Raw genomic sequence first — 17,693 nt, 5'->3', positions numbered from 1 at the left:
GCTCAGCACTCCCACACTAAAATGTACTCTTCCATAGAGGTATGGTTTTTGCCTATGGGCCTTTCCAACAAAAGGAAGAATGTTGAAAACACTGGCTGTTTGTGGTGTGACTGATTTTTCTTTCAATATAGTTGGATTTGCTATATATTTTAGATTAGATTACTTTTAGTAAGCCAATATACTTCACAAATATCCTCAGATCCCAAAACAACCATTTCCTGTATTATTGGATCTCTAAATGCCAGCACCAGTCAGCTCCAGTTCATACATTCAGGGAACTAATTGCTGCTAGTCCAGATAGAATAACAGAATGAGCACAAAAGTCTAAATTATAGGTCTAAATTATATCCTAAAAGCACTAACTTTATGAAAGAACCCAGCCTATATTTCCACACTGTATTAATACAACTTGAATTTCCTTTGAGCATCAGTCTCAGATTTACATTCACTGTGAATTTCAGATTTCTGACTGAATGTCAGAAATTCATTATTACAGTCCTGAAAACAGAAAATCCAATAATGCACCGTGCAAGGAGTGTGATGCATTGGGGAAATTCCTGCTGCTAGGTTGCTCCTTCCCCCAGCTCTATGGTACAAATGGCTTCCAGCAGCCCAAAAGTGGCTGCCAGCAGCCCAAATACCCACTTGACCCAGGAATGAGATGGGAGGTGCACATGCATGCGTCCTCATACCTCACTTTTAGCCTGGGTATAGAAGCAAGGCTACCTAGGGGTACACATGAGCAGCCCTACCTGCGGTAGTTCTGTTCTACTTTTGTAGGGATGGTTGTGTGAATGACTTCTTTGTATAGCAAAAGTTATGAGAAAATAATTCGTTGTCTTAATGGAACTCACAGTCTAAAATTAAACACTAGGGGGACACCAGAAACAGCCACTGGAAAAGACCTATGCTGGCATTAATAGGGACAGTTGCTCCCAGTTCTCTGCCCTACACCCACAACACTCATAGTAAGAGAGAGTATCTTTAAGAGGTGACTCTTTGTTCAGGTAGCAGAGACTATATTAGACAATACATACACTATATAAACATCAAAAATGCTAAATTACATATTCAAAATTGACAAAATTTTGAATAATGCATTTGTAAGTATTTTCATCTGAATGCATTTTCAAAGCTGAAGAATACTGAATTCCAGGGCAATGGAATGCAGATGCAGTGAGAGACTGTATCTTCTCACTTAGAAGCTGCTCTCAATGCAGCAGGAGGCTTCCTCAGCTGGGGAGAATGCATGTGCAGGAAGTGTGGAACAATTTTTGCTTACCTTTCCTGCCTCCAGAAGGCTTTATTTGCCTTACAGAAATATGTCCTTAAAAGATGTGTGACCTTCATATTTCTGGAAGGCACGGACCATTTCAGAAGGCAGGGAAGATCAGTGAAAATTGTTCCACTCCTGGAGAAGGCTCCAGCCATGAGGACGCAGCCTCTCATTGCGTCCTCACACCGTTACTCTGGATGTCAGCCACCAAGTCAGACCATTGCTTCTTCTAGCTCAGTATTGTCTACTCTGACTGTCAGCTCTCCAAAGTTTCAGACAGGGGTCTTTTCCAGTCCTTCCAAGGATTGCACATGGGACTTTCCACATGTAAACATCTCTTTTCCACTGCCCTACAGTCTCTCTCCCTTGTAATATTTGCTTTACTTTAAAATATAGCAATTCAGCATAAGTGAAGGCAAACACGTACTCCCAAAAGGCAGCAGGTCCACCACCCTGCAGCAGATTCCCAGAGAGAGACCCCACACCTCAAGGTGCTTCTACTTCAGCCAAATCAGAACTTTCTTTCCTTCTGTCTGTAACTTCAAATTCAACACGGCTGCCTGCTATTGCTCACACACAATCTGCCAAGCATTCATTTCAAAGCCTGTTCCTGCAGGTGAACTGCTCATTCGGAAAACTATCCACAGTCATTAAAATCATTGACATTCTTTTGCCAAGTCCCTGACTCTAACTAGACAACACTGACAGACCCACTCACATAAATCAATAACAAACTCACACCAGTACTGGTGTATTCTAAATGGAACCTGTATTATCTGACCTCTTATTCTTCTCAAAGTTTTTCCATGTTTAATTGTTGGTAACTCTTTCTGACAAGCATGAGTTCATGGGAATCAGTATATATGTATTACAAGAAGGTCATGGCTCTGAAATTTAAAAAAAAAACAAAAACCCTGAAAACTGTGAAAAGATCCCAAGCAGAGCACTGGCATGAATCAGCAGCAACAAGCAATATCAACAGCCTCATTTTCTTCATTGTACAGGTTGCATCTCCCACAGATACAAGCAATTTTGATAGCTTCCCTGAAGACAATGATGAACCACCACCTGACGACAACTCAGGATGGGACATAGACTTTTAATGGATTTATCTTACCTGCTTCTGCCTTGCTGAAGACAGCTTCCTGAGACATGGCTGCCAGCAGACCTGAAAGAATTGGGAAGGATTAGTGCTCGGGGTCACCATGATGCCTTGATTGATGCTGCTACAGTAACTACAGTGGCATTAGGACTTATTGCTTAGATGACAATAGTGCTCTTCACATGTTTTCTGTTTGAACTTAACATAGCAGTTGACATGGTGGTCCTGAAGCAAAGCCTTTTTTCACCAGTAAATAAATGTGTTTTCTATCACTGTAATGAACTTGCTATGCTCCAGTTGTAATTTGAGAGTTTATAGAGTAAGATGCACATAATTCTAGCTGCAAGGTTGTTTTCTTTTTTGCTAATTCCATTCTGAATTATTAAGTACTGTAGCCTATTCTACACTGTAGAATCCGCAGTATAGAATCTGGGGTACTCCCAAATGGCAAAGCGAGTGCATTTGGGCCTCTTAAAAGGAGGCAAACACATTAAACCAAGGAGGACCATGAGCGATTGGTCAAGGAGCTCATGTCAGAGCAGTGCTATAGGTTGTCTTTCTTTTCAAGCAGTATTCATGACAAGAATGAATGTTACCTTTTTCCAGTTTTAATTTTTGATGTGCTTTTTTCCTCAGACTGATAACAAAAGCACAACTGCTACAGTTCCTGTTGAACTGTTAAGGCAGGTATGGGTCGGTTGGTCCTCACATGTTTCTGAGAACATGATATATCTAATAGTTAATTTTGTTGGTACAGCTACATAAGAGCATGTAGGAAAGTAATCATAAAACTACTCATTTTACATATATATATAATATAACTATATTATACAAAAAAAGGAAAAAAATGTTTATAGAAAGGTCCTAGAAAGGAAATGACAGCAGCCAACTGGTCTAATAGGCATTAACACTGAGCTTAAAATAACATTTACCTTTTAGAGCCCATTAAGGGAACATGCAAGACCCACTGCATACTCTATAGGTGCTATGTACATTTCTTATCTGTGAAATGACAACACATCCACCATCATTTCAGGAAAAAAAATATGTAGCGAGATACATGATTGTCATTGAAAATCTTAAACACAAAACAGTCCTTACAAATCCATTTTTGCATCTCTTCCACAGCATTGCTATCATTTTGTTTTGTTATTTTACAGATCTTAATCCCACAGGGATCTGGCTATGTGTTTAAAGTAGCTCAGTTTTCCCCTTGAAGCATAATAATATAACTGTAAGTCCTATCAATCAGACTAAAAATAATGTGGGACATAAAGCTGCTGAAGTGGAACACTTCAAAGTCCCATTCAATTCAAAGCAAAATTTAAGCAGACACTTACATCTCCCCTATTGAAATCAATGGGACTTCAGAATGCTCCACTTTGGCTAGATTATACTCAGAGGTTTGAATCTTTTGATATAACATTAGCACTCTGTTGGCAGTAATAGATTATAAAAATGTAAAGCAATGATAGCAATCTCGGCGCAGACCTCCATGAGTTTGTACGGCAACTACCCGCAACTGTGCACTTCAAATGTACTTAAATTTATATACAAAGTATGCTAACTGCTAAATCAAGCTTTTCTTGTACGGTGTATACAGGCTCATAAAATCTAACAATCCAAACTAGACATATCACTTAATATGAAATGCCCCTAAAAATAACCCCATCTACCCACTTGTTTACATTATTCTTTCTGGCTACAGCATTATTACCATGGTCTCACTATCTACTTTCTTTTCCAAAGCTAAATACCACAATTTTCACCTCTGGTTTTTCACATTATGAGCTTATGAACCCCTCTGATACTTCTGTATCCAAATGTTCCCTAGCCTCTGCTTGCCTCTCTCATCCTCGCCTCTCCTTCTCTTCTGCATGCTGTATCCTCCTGCATATTTTGGGCTACCACTCAATTTGTGTAATGGAGCTTGCCCTCTCGCCTGCATTTCAAACCTGGTCACTGGACTACAATATGTGTTTGGAGCAAAGCTTGTCTATGGCTGCAAATGCACTGCCTGATGAATATAAATCACTACATTGTTTTATAATAATATTGTTTAGGGCACATAGTGCAATTGTGTTGTCAGTATTGTTTTGCCCAGTCAAGGTGTTTAGATACGACCAAGTTTACGACCAAAATACTACCAATAAATGCTTGCCCCCCTAAAAGGGTGGGGGAATCTAAGGTTCTTATAAATTATCAACTGCTTGGATCAGTCTTTTCAGCTGTCCAAGGCAATCAGGTTTCTAGTCTAGTGCATTAGAAGAGAAAACCAACAGAATTTAAGAGGTGAAAAAAGAGAAAACAAGAACCGGAGTTTTCTTTGCAGTCTCTAAATCTCAATCCTAGCAAATATCTTTGTGAAGACCTGTGGCCCAATTTCCACCTCACTCCTGATGGCCTAAAATATCTTAGTACTTTCTTCTTAAAATAATGTTTTTATATTATGAATGAAGGAATCTACAGTGGTACAGTTATGATCAAACACTAACTAGGAACACAGATGATAAGATAAGTCTAAAAAGCCAATCCTAGGGAGTAGCACTCAGCTTTAGTGTACATTTCAATAGCAGGGGTCTTTGTGGTGGCACTAGAACAAAGTAGCATCATTTGGCACTAGTGGCACTACTACTACTATAAATATTTATATACCACTTTTCAACAGAAGTTACCAAAGTGGTTTACATAGATATTAATAAACAAGCAAATGAAATGGCTCCCTGTCCCCAGAGGGCTCACAATCTAGGCCTCAGAGCTTCCCAGCAACCCAACCGATAGCATGGGCAAATCTTCTCTTTCTCTCTCTCACTCTCACGCACACACACTCTTCACTCTCCTACCTGGAAATTCTCTGTAGATTGCTGTGGCCAAAATAAGAAGATAAGTAAAAACTATACCACTTTAATGGACAGTGGGGAGAGCTAGACAGATATGTTCCATTTTCCAAACACTGGGAAACCAGTGCTGTGCTGAACCTGAAGTTGCACAAGTAATTTAATACTGGCTTATTAAACATGTATTACTTTTCCACATGTGTTCAAATAAGTGTATAAAAGCTATAAAGCAGCAGAGTTAAAAGTGTAAGTAATGCAAAAATTAGTAAGAAGGAAGCACTGCCACTGCTTAAGTCAATCCATAGAATGAGGCAGGTGAAATACAACTTCATGGTGCACTAGAAAATTATTACAGAAGCCACATTAGGTAGCCATCATGAAAAAGCTTCTGTGAATCTGTGTCATTCAAGATCTAGTCAACCATGGTCGTAATCACTGTATGGTTAGATTTGGAAAATAATGGCTGACATCCTGATTAACGCTATGTGTACAAGGGTCATGGACACATTTCCTCTGTAGCAAAGTGCTTCCAGAGCACAGGGAGAGTGTCTATAATAGTTGTGCTCTTGCATGAGAGCACTTGTGCTTTAGAAGTGCAAAGATTAGCATTGCAAGCATGCTGTTGGTAGAAGCATGTATGCAGCATTAGTCAGGATGTCAGCCATTGATCTTGTCCTCACAGACTGAGATTTTATAATGGATTGTTTTAGTGTGTCCAAAAGCAGGGGTTGGGCTGTATATTACCTAGTCAAAACTAACCAGAAGATTTGCCTTGAATTCATCCTTTGCCAAAAAAAAACCCCACTGAATTGCATTGATCTTTGCTTGAAAGTAGAAGAAAATACAAATCTCATTTATTCAGTTGGAACTATCCCTGCTCAGTTTGGTCTGATAATTCTTCACATTTGTGAGCCCACCTATAGGTTGAACAGAACTTTGTAAAAAGAAATATATATAATTGTCTAATAAGTAAATATATCAACAATTTTCCAGAACAGTTAGTGTAGAGCCCTACAATATGGTTGGTTTCATGCTTTTAAAAAAGAGACATCAATATGAGAAGCACTGCATCATTTGATCATTTCTGCTGCTCATAAGTCCTGGGTGGCACAGCATTTGCTACATCTGCCGAGACAGACTTGTTGGGCAGCATCCATACTAGTAGGTCATGACTAAATACCACTGAAATGCATGAGATCAGTTAGTCATGGCTAACTGAAGTCACATTAATTTCAATGTGACTTAATCAGAACTAATGTAGTATGGATGATACCCCTTCACTTACAAGTAACTTTAACACACTTGTTTAATTCTAAGCGTACAAAGTAGTTATTTAAATGTTGTCTGAAGCAGACGTTCGATTCTAGGGCTAAAACAATACCATCGTCTTTTTTGGTACAAAGTTACTTTGTTTCTCCATTAAACAATTGTATTAAATTAAGCAATTTAAAATTGTTTTCACATTGGCGAGTGATGTGCCCAGGCTAAGTGATCTTAAATGCAAAACTGTTCATTTGAATTAATTGGCTTTTCCTGGTTATATACATGAGAACATGCTGTATCAAGCCTAAAGAGCTCTTATAATAATGGGTCATCCAAAGCACTCCGCTGAAGAAGAGTCACCCACACAAAATATTTATGCAAGGAAAGTTTCAAAATAAATTTGGTATGAATTAGTATGCTTGTTTCCTTTAGTTTGGCCTTGAGCCACACTCAATAATATATGTTTGAGTGTGGTGTGCACTTAATACAAATTTATTTTGTCATATGACTCACTTGCATCTTCTTTACCAAATGTATTTTAAATAACTTAAACTAGCATATGTATATTAGTGAACCCTGCATTTATAAGTAATATATTTTATTTACATATATAAAAATATATACATATTATATATATCACAAACACACACACACAAATTCATGTTTTTATGTACTGTCTCTTACAGCTGGTCCACATGTTACTCCCTCCATTAAGATAGCACCAAAAAGGGCACCTTGTGGTGAGTTTTCCATCCTAGTTGCAACATCAAGCAGTACTCAACATGTGGACCTGTCATTGGGTCATTAGTTCCCATTCCCATTGTACAACATTGATGGCTGCAGGCAGGGACAGAAAGATCATCACATTACAGCCCTGCTCTGCATGGTGACTGCTGCCTTACTCTGCAGCTGGTAATAAAATGCACCATGGGGGTACCATTTTTGGCAGAATCTGCACAACAAAAGTAGCATGTGGTCCATGAATGGACCGTCCATTTATTATTTATGACTACAGTCATAAGATAAACTTACCGATGAGTAAGACCTCTTCATTTCAATAGGTTTTACTCTCTAATCATGTTTTTGGGATTGAGAACTTTGCTTCCCTTTAAGGTTCGGAACAATGGTGTATCTTCATTAAAAGTAATTTACTGTCATATTTAAGACACATTTGTTAGAACTGGGTTCTAAAGGTACAGATGAGCTGTAGCTTATTACAGTGCTGCATTACCCATGGAAAATTCTTATTTAATAATAGGACCACAAGCAAATATTTATGTAAATAGATATTTTTCGTGTTGATATTTTGTGGTACACATATATCTTTTTATTTAGAACTTCATGGCATTATTCTTAATTTTCTTCTTTGTAAGGTAATGTTTTTAGATCAAAGTAGACTTGAATTAATGTCATAATTGTCAGTATTACTGAAACTTATGTCAACTGTACCGTTGTCCATCTGTCCCATAGTTTAGAACATCATCTAGTTATTTGGCATTGTTGCAAGTGCCTTAAATTCATGGCATCCTATTAAAAAATACAAATTTGGTGTTATGCTGCATGACAAAGACAAACACACCTCAAAATGTTGTCCTTTCTTAGCTTGCTGCGTTTTACAGTTCTTTCGGCTAACAGTTTATAAGCCTTTATTATATAATATTGATGAATTACAGAAATGATGAAGTTGTTCTCTTATTTCTGTTATAAATGTACCAGAGCTGTGTATCTGTTAATGAGATACAGCGTCATTTCTGTGAAATGTATAAATGTATGTGCAGGTCAAATTAATATATGACATACTATCAGTCTGTATACAGGTATTCCTGTTTTGCTAAGCTGTGCAAATTTTAAAACTGTAGTGCAGTAAAAGTTCGAACATATCACATTTTATAATAGACTCCATTGCAAACACGTTCCAATCAGACCAAATTAGCAAATTGACTGTAAAACTGAAACCAAACAAAAGCATATTCTTTTCATCACAAAACCAATGACTGCAAAAGGAGTGATTCTTGTTGCACCACTGAACAAAACAGGACCAGTGCTTTCTATGAGTTCTTGTATATGCAAACCATTTCTGAGACGAGCTCTCAGCGCACCTAGAAAGCAAACCACTGAGAGTGTGTTCTTAGTCCTCTTCTTCTGTGAACGGTCCACTCCACAAATAGACCACAGCACTGAGACATTGATGTTTCAGGCTTTAATAGCAAAGGGAATCTCATTCAGAGTTGCCTACTACCATACTTATTCCAAGGTATGCTGTTTTTACACTGATGGTTTCCTTTATAAGCTTCTGGCTATTTTTCCTTTGGTTTTCTTCTTTCTAAGGATCCTACATGAAAGAGGGGGATTTTTGTTTGTCCAAGATACACTTTCATCAAATGGTCACTGACCAATTGCACTCTTTTGATGTAGACTGAAAAAAAAAACTTTTTATCATAAACTTAACTGCTTTTGTTTTGCTCTGTATTTTCCCTGCAGCTGTAATTGCCGAGTGCCTGTTGTATACTTTATAGAGTTGAAATAAAAACATACTTTTGAACACTGCTGCCTTGCGTCACATTTCTAACTCCTGAGGGATTAAATGGGCATGGGAGTACCCCTTTAGTAAAGACGAGTAGCCCCTCCCCCCCAAAAAGTTCTGCCATTATAAGCTTCAAAATTCTATTGCTTATAAATATGACAACTATCGAGCTAATAACCTGAAACTTGGGATGTGTTATCTACTTGATGGAGGTCTACAAATGTGCCTAACTACAAGTAGATTGGATAAATAATGCCACAGCTACAGCGGGTTAAAAGTGCTGAGAACTGACCTTTTTATCCAAATTTTATCCAGGCGTTTCATATATTTCTTTCAAATTTGCTTCATATAGTAGTACAGGAACAGGACAATGTGGGGTATCTTTGCTGGTGCCAGGCACTCCATCCTCCACATCTTGATTTGGGCCTCAAAGACCAAGGAAAAGTGTGGGTGCATGGAAGGCAGGTTGGAAGCAAACACAATTTGTGACTTTGCTCAACATTATTAATCATGTGGTATGTTTGTTAAGGCTGTTTCCTGGCTTTGTGGAGCCTGAGGCAAAAGGAGATAGCCTTAACTCTGGTCTGAAACCAGCAGAGTTTTTTGACTATCTAATGTTAAATGGAATGAAACACAAACAGCACAATTCAGGACACAAAGTAATTGGGGGGTGTGGGGGGTGGGAAATGCCACCAAAGCAACAAAGGGAACTTCAAAGATGAGTTATGAAAAATGATTGGCTTGTCAAGGGTGCTTATCAGTATTGCTGAGTGTGTGAGAGAGATGCATCTCAAATCACTGTAGAAATGCTAAGGGTGCTGTTTTTCCTTTTCATCTGAAAAACAGCACCTCTGGCATTACAAAATCTCAGACACAATTCAACAAGTGTATCATCAGATGAACCAGTGACCTGAACTTCCTGGAAGTTGCAACCCTGAAAAGCTATTCAATACCCACCCACTTGCTGACCTCACCTGGCCTTTTGTTCCTTGAAAGACCTGCCAATATCCCACCTTTAAGGAGTCAACAATAATGTTGCATGTGGGTGGTCAGTTATTACACTTCTGTAATTTAAAGGATTGTATTTTATGAAATAACCACCCAGCCCTGAAGGGAAATTAACATTTATAATCCGTACTGCTTTGATGAAGTGAGTACTGGTGCAATTTTGTGGGTTTTTATTGTTTGCTTCTTTCTGCCTTCAGAACCATTTTCATGTGGACGATAAGCTTAATGATATTTTTATCTATCCTCAGTGAAGGAAATCAGTAAAATGAATTGCCTGCACTCTCTGGGAATATTGAGAAACTGTTCAAAGGAATCAGAATGAATTAAGCAACATAGCTCAGTGCAGGGGAAATTAAGACCTGATGGAACCCCCTAGCTATGAATACATTTATCTCAGTGCCACTGTGATGCTCCATTCTCTCCTTATAAATTAGGTGGCTGCTGTGTCCTTTAAAGATGTCAAGATGGGGACATATAATGAGATGCAACTTTCTTTTGCAGCTCAATAGGAATTCTATGATTGACACACATAAGAGCAATGGGAGCCTCTATTGATTTTGGTGTGCTTGGACATGACTAACTCTGCATAGAATTAGACTGAATGTTGCAATCCTATACAGTTTATCTAGGATTAAGACCCATTAACCTCAATAGGATGTACTTCTGAGTAAATGCACATAGGATTGAGCTGCAAGAAATCTGTAAGTCATAGCAAATCAGACTTGTATATACAGCACATATGCACACATACTTCCATCAACTCATTCATGCAAAACAAGAGAGGGGGAAAGTGCCACTGTTTGGTTGACAAGGCAGAAGATGAAAAATCTGGGCCTTTTCAAGAAAATGACTGGTGAGTGTTTTCTAAAATGCTCATTTCAAAAAAAGTGACTCAGAAGTTGAGTTTTGTGATGGGCCTCTCACGACTGCTGTCCGCCAACTGGTTGGTGATGCGTTTGCAATTGTGCTTCAGCTTGGAAAGGTCTTTGTCAAGACTTCGCCGGACCGTAAGGCAGAGACTAGGTCATCAAACTCCCCTCCTTCCTCGCTGCTTTCTTTCGCCTTTCTAGCCTTGCGCTCTCTCTCTCGCTGTTCTTTGAGCTGCGCTTCCATACGTGCTTGCCGCTCCTCTTCCTCCTTCCTCTTCCTCATGTTTTCATTTTCCTGCTTGGCTTCGGAGTCAGCTTGAAGGAACTGGTCAAAGATCCCAAAGAACTCATCTGGCTGCATTTTACCAGAATCTTCTCCAAAATGCTTCACTGCTTTGGTGAGTCATAGCAAATAAAACACACTCATTGCATGGTTTTCCATATAAGAGCTAACTTCAGAGACTATGAGCCCATGCACATGACTGGAGGCCGGGCAGGTGGGGGGAGGCTGCACACAACTTACTTTCTCCCCAAACGATTTCCATGCCTTCCCCACCACCTCCTTATTGCGAGGCTCGACCCACACATGAGCAGAACTCCCAGGAGCCATGCAGCTTTCCAGAGGCCGTCTTGGCCGCCAGGAATCCCACAATGCACAGCATCACGAGCACAGTGCATTGGGGGATCCCCCTAGGTGCCTGTCTCTGTGTCTGCTCAGGCTGCAAGCAGCACAAGAAAACATACGATCTTGGCAACCAGGTTAAGGGTGTGCTCATGCCCTTAACCCTGGCTAAAAGCTGGGCTTCAGAGCAGGTTTAGACTGGGTGGGCGCACTGGGATTGGGAGCGATCCTGGTGCTCTACACGAGTAATCTAACCCAGGCTGGGCTGCCCTAGCCTAGGTTAGGCTGCTCGTAAGAACAGCCTTTATATCTTAGTTCATACTTGTTCCTCTTCTCCACTCCATGAATGTGATTATTTGCATTGCCTTTCCTTGTCAAAGTCCATGGCTTCTAAGAACCAAGTCACATTGGATTTCAAGCCCATGAGCAGCAATGGCTTTCAGTCAGCCTATGGAAGTTCAAACCATACCAATGTGAGCTGATAAAGACATATACAAGCTGACATGACAATGAGTGAATTCAGGATAGAACAACTTCTTATAGGAAGATTGTGTTCTAATGCATGGGCTCATTTTGTGGCAGAATGGTTTGAAGTCAAATGGGGGGGGAACCAGGTTGTTCACCTGTAACTGATGATCTGGTAGTGATCCACTGACATCCATTAGTAATGGGTTCTGAACCTGCATGGAACTTAGTTCCACACAGGGGCAGAACCCATTACTATTGGAGCTCAAAGGATCACAATCCAAATCCATGGTAGCTATGAACATGAATGGTCATATGAACATAATTCTTACTGAATTATGGCATTAAACCCCAAATATTCTAGTCCAAAGTGATTCTTGGGCATCTTCAAGGAGATTCCTGTCCCCTTCTCCTAGTTAAAAGAAGGCTATTTATAAATACATTATCACTGCCTCAGAAGAATATCTACATTATTCTGCTAACTTAGCAAAGAGGCAGCTTTTAACGTGGTGATTCTCTTTATTTAGCAGGGGGAGAGTAACTGGCCCTATCCACCCCCAGCACAGTACCTCCAGTGACTGTTGCTGGTGTCTGTCTTATGTTTCTTTTTAGATTGTGAGCCCTTTGGGGACAGTGATCCATCTTATTTATTTATTATTTCTCTGTTTAAACCGCCCTGAGCCATTTTTGGAAGAGTGGTATAGAAATCATATAAATAAAATAAAATAAAATAAAATAAATACAATCTGTCATCATTCTAAAGAGTTGCAGAAAAACAAAGGCCTTGGTAACTGGCTTATAATTGTTTTCCAAGCTGCCCCTGAAAATGAGTTATTTGCGGCTGCTGCTTCTGCTTCTTTTTGTCACATTGCCTCTTCCTCTGTCAGATTCTAAATGAAGCAGAAATACCTAAATAACATTTTAAGTGCCTTCTGTCAGTATCTGATTAAGGTATTTTATATAATTCAATAAACTGGCATCTAAAATTTGGCACACCTACTTTAGGACTGAAATTGATGGAAGATCTTAATATTTTCGGGGTAGCCTACAATATTTAACTAACTCACACTTCTTTTATGTATAGCACCTCAGATAGATGACAGCTGTGCGTACATCTAGGATGTGCCACTCCTTTTCCTTAGGGGAGGAGGGATTAAGGCAGAAGGAGGGAAGCATCAGTTCCTGTGCCCGGTGAAAAACAGAATTAACTTTGGGCAAATAAGAAGGATCGGTCCGTAACAAAACATAGTCCAAACGCAATTCCTTACGAACAGATAAGGCACCCAGATCAGAAACCCGCCTCACGGAAGTTAAAGCAACCAACAACAAACCTTGAAAGAAAGCAACCTCAGGGGGACCAAATGGAGGGGCACAAATGGTGCCTTAGTTAGGGTCCTGAGGACCAAATTGAGATCCCAGGTGGGGAACCTGTGGACAGTAGGTGGCCTCAAAACCGCTGCCCCCTTCAAGAATCTTTGAATGTGTGGGTGCACGGAATTGACAGGGACCCCCTGAGGCTGCAGAACTGTAGAAAGAGCAAAGCCATGGTGTCGAAGGGTGTTGGGACGAAGTCCCACATCGAGGCTCTTCTGCAAAAAAAACCCCAGCACCTGAGCTATGGATGCCGAGAGAGGAGGAACCCCCAGAGGAGGAACCCCCAGAGAGTCACACCACCCCATAAAGGCCTTCCAGGTCAGCTGATAAACATTTACGGTGAAAGGGTGACAAGAAGCCAGAATGGTCTCCTGGACCGTGCCGGAATAGCCACAGGCTCCTAGAGAGCTCTGCTCAATCTCCACACAAAGAGATTGAGCCAAGTCGGATAAGAGACCCTGACTGAGGAGCTGGGGGTAGGAACTCAGCAGCATCGGAGGTTCGCTGGACAGCGCCACTAAGTCCTAAAACCAAGGCCTTTTCGGCCAGTGCAGGGCCACCAACAGAACCTCCGCACGAAGCTGACATACCCACAGAATGGTCTGTGTTAGGATGGCGAGGGGGCGCAAGCATATACCAAGTCCTGAGGCCACGGAAAGGTTAAGGCATCTGACCCCACAACCCCGGGGACATGGTACCTGAAGAGGAAGCGCTCCATCTTGGCATTTTGCCAGAGAGGTGAACATGTCCAAGACTGGACAGCTGAACCGACGAACTATCTGACGGAAGACTCGGGGGTCCAGAGACCACTCTGCAGAGTCTATCTGGGACCGGCTGAGCCAATCTGCCAAAGCACCCCCTCCAGATGCAAGCTCTTGCGTACCTTATGCAAAAGGACTGGAAAGTCCGATTAAGTAAAGAGTCAATGGCGGGGAGTCAAGGCAGACTCCTCCTCATCCCCTGACAACTCTCCCTCCTCTCTGCCCGAATCAGAGTCCTCAGATGGACCAGTAGGTCCAAGGCTGGAAGGCAAGGAAGGACCACTGGGACCCACCATGACAGGAGCTGGACAGGGGGACAATTGCGGGGGACCTCTTTCCAACCCCCGAGATCCATCAGCCAGCAGGCAAATAGTCAAAGCCAGTGCCTGAGCACCTCCCGCAGGACCCAAAATGGCAGCCGCCGGGGTTTGTGTGGGGAAAGGCTGGGCGGGAAGGGAAACAGGAACAGCCATGACCAGCCAGGAGTTCTTACTCATTTCCTCAGTGACCATGTGATGAAGGAGGGCAGAAAAAGCTGGCGGAATCTCCTCCTCACCCGAGTCAGAAACTGAGCCCCGTGGATGAGCAGAGATGTAAGGGCGCTTGGCGGACAGAGTGGCAAACGTGCCCCGCATGACTGGCCTGCCAGAGCACCCAAAACCACCCCATCAACCTGTAGCTCGAAGGAGGTCACTCCCTCAGTGAGCATGGGCTGCGGATGAGCACTGCATCAACGGAAACACTCCCTGACTAGAGGGGGAAAGCCTTGGCTCTCCCCTCGGTAGCCGATCGGAGAGGAACAATCCTCGAACTAGATGAGGAACCCTTTTTGTTCTTCTTCTTTTCCTTCTCCTTTTTTTGATTTATGCAACCAAGCTACGGGTGTGGGAGCAGTCGCCACCACCCACTCAGCCTGCCACACGGAATGTGCCACAGAGTCCTCAGAGAGAGAGGGTGAGACCTCTCTCTAGCCACGAATGGGCTCGGCTGCCATGACGAATTAAAGAGCAGCAGCTGAGGAACACACAAAGCATTCTGCCCCCCTGTTTACCCCCCTAACTGTCACTGAGACAAAATAGGTAATAGGTAAGTTGGGTAGGAAATAAGGAGACCAAAATCAGCAAAACGACCAAGAATTATGGAGCACTGACAAATAACACCTGCTTGGAGGAAGACAGAGCGAAGAACTGAGGTCTGAGGGGTTGGTCCCTCCCTCCTGCTGAGCCACAAAGTTCTGTGATTGACCCTGTCTCAGAGCAGTAGGTCGTGACAACCCATCATGCCTTCGGATACAATCCTCTTCTGAGAGAGAATCATTGTTCACTTATATATGCTAGTTTATTTACATGTATGCAAATAATTTCCCTGCTCATTGATTGACACAAACCTAACCAGAAAAGCAACAATGACATTCCATGAGGAAGGAGAAACAAAAAGTGTTCTTCTAATTAATATAAATCTGGCCAACTAGCAACTCTCAGGAATATTCAGGGCTTCAGCTGAGGGTTATTTAAATCTACTCCTAGGGCATTATTCATTTCAGGCATCATCGGTGATATCTGTTCACAAGACTGGGAAGAAATGAAAATACTTTCCCATATATTTCTTTTTCCAAAGAGGAATGGATGTCATTCAAGCATCGATTTGTCCCATTTTAATTTAGTTAGGGGTGAAACTCTACTAGGTCCTACATACAAGTCCATAACCATTACTTGTACACAAAATGCTTACTAGACCGCCTGTTCGTGCAGACCAATGTTAGTCTTTTGTGATATGCCAGAGAAAAAAGGGAAATCAAATTCCCTGCCTGATCATCTGTGAGTCTTACAGCCCAAAACCCACACATTTTTAGGCATTACACCAATTTATTTCAGGTTGTTACTGTGATAATGTTGTCTCTAGCCTTGGCCAGGTTTGGAAATCATCGTTAATGATCCCAGTATTGTAAAATCTTGGGAGTCAGGAGAACAGGCATACATTCAAGCAAGTATCGTATGGTTGCCTAGAAAAATGGTATGAAACCAGTATTATGAAGGGACGAGAGAGAACAAAAGTCATAATTTATATGTAAATATCTAAAAATCTTTAGTATGGTTTGAGAATTAAGATGCTTACTGTTTCTAAGGTAAGGTAAAGTGTGCCGTCAAGTTGATTTCGACTCCTTTGTGCCCACAGAGCCCTGTGGTTTTCTTTGGTAGAATACAGAAGGACTTTACCATTGCCTCCTCCCGCGTAGTATGAGATGATAGCTTTCAGCATCTTTCTATATCGCTGCTGCCCAATATAGTATCAGCAGGTATTCAAACTGGCAACCTTCTGCTTGTTAATCAAGCATTTCCCCATTGCGCCACTTAAGGTGGCTACTCATGCTCTAAATAAAAGAGTGGAAATTTCAAGTTAAGCTGATCACCTTAACTTCCATGCCATGTAAGCAATAAAGACCATGTACAGTCTTTTACATATTATGCTGACTTTACAAATGAGGCATCATGAGTGTGTGCGCACACACACACACACACACACACACTTTTTATTGTTGTGAGCTGCCCCAAGCAGTAGGGTACTGGAGGGGCAGAGTATACATATTGTAAATAAGTAATAATTTATTTATTATTATTATAGTATTATTATTTATTAATATTGTTTACACAGGATAGGTGTTATTGACTGGTTTGTTTTATCCAGACATTGAGTCCTTCCCAAGGACCTGGGGTGGGTGAATTTTAGTATCAGTGTTGTAGCTGTTGTCATAGATATCATCGCAGAATATACAGGTGAAACTCGGAAAATTAGAATATCGTGCAAAAGTCCATTAATTTCAGTAATGCAAATTAAAAGGTGAAACTGATATATGAGACGCATTACATGCAAAGTGAGATAAGTCAAGCCTTAATTTGTTATAATTGTGATGATCATGGCGTACAGCTCATGAAAACCCCAAATCCATAATCCCAGAAAATTAGAATATTACATGGAACCAAGAAGACAAGGATTGAAGAATAGAACAATATCGGACCTCTGAAAAGTATACAGTGTACTGTGCTTGATTGGCCAGCAAACTCACCTGACCTGACCCCATGGAGAATCTATGGGGCATTGCCAAGAGAAGGATGAGAGACATGAGACCAAACAATGCAGAATTGCTGAAGGCCGCTAATGAAGCATCCTGGTCTTCCATAATACCTCATCAGTGCCACAGGTTGATAGCATCCATGCCACGCCGCATTGAGGCAGTAATTGCTGCAAAAGGGGCCCAAACCAAGTACTGAATACATATGCATGCTTATACTTTTCAGAGGTCCGATATTGTTCTATTCTTCAATCCTTGTCTTCTTGGTTCCATGTAATATTCTAATTTTCTGAGATTGTGGATTTGGAGTTTTCATGAGCTGTACGCCATGATCATCACAGTTATAACAAATTAAGGCTTGACTTATCTCGCTTTGCATGTAATGCGTCTGTCTCATATATCAGTTTCACCTTTTAATTTGCATTACTGAAATTAATGGACTTTTGCACGATATTCTAATTTTCCGAGTTTCACCTGTAGGCTGTTCCCAGTAAAGTTGCTTTTTGCAATTGGCTGGTGGTG

The 17,693-nt window shown here is 41.1% G+C and overlaps 1 protein-coding gene across 2 annotated transcripts in view; it reads left to right on the top strand.

Moving 5' to 3' along the window:
* PRKG1 (protein kinase cGMP-dependent 1) overlaps window positions 1-9,022 on the top strand; it is a 1,007,212-nt gene extending 998,190 nt beyond the window's left edge. For both annotated transcript variants that reach the window (XM_053305274.1, XM_053305273.1), the window contains exon 18: window positions 2,281-9,022. In XM_053305274.1, coding sequence (XP_053161249.1) covers window positions 2,281-2,379 — 99 coding nt within the window. In that variant the 3' untranslated portion in view covers window positions 2,380-9,022. The remainder of the gene's footprint in view (window positions 1-2,280) is intronic.
* The last annotated feature ends 8,671 nt before the right edge of the window (window positions 9,023-17,693 follow it).

This window comes from Hemicordylus capensis, chromosome 3 (genome assembly GCF_027244095.1).
Source record: "Hemicordylus capensis ecotype Gifberg chromosome 3, rHemCap1.1.pri, whole genome shotgun sequence".
Lineage (NCBI taxonomy): Eukaryota > Metazoa > Chordata > Lepidosauria > Squamata > Cordylidae > Hemicordylus > Hemicordylus capensis.
Note: the sequence above shows the minus strand (reverse complement) of the source record. Positions and strands in the feature narration are given on the sequence as shown.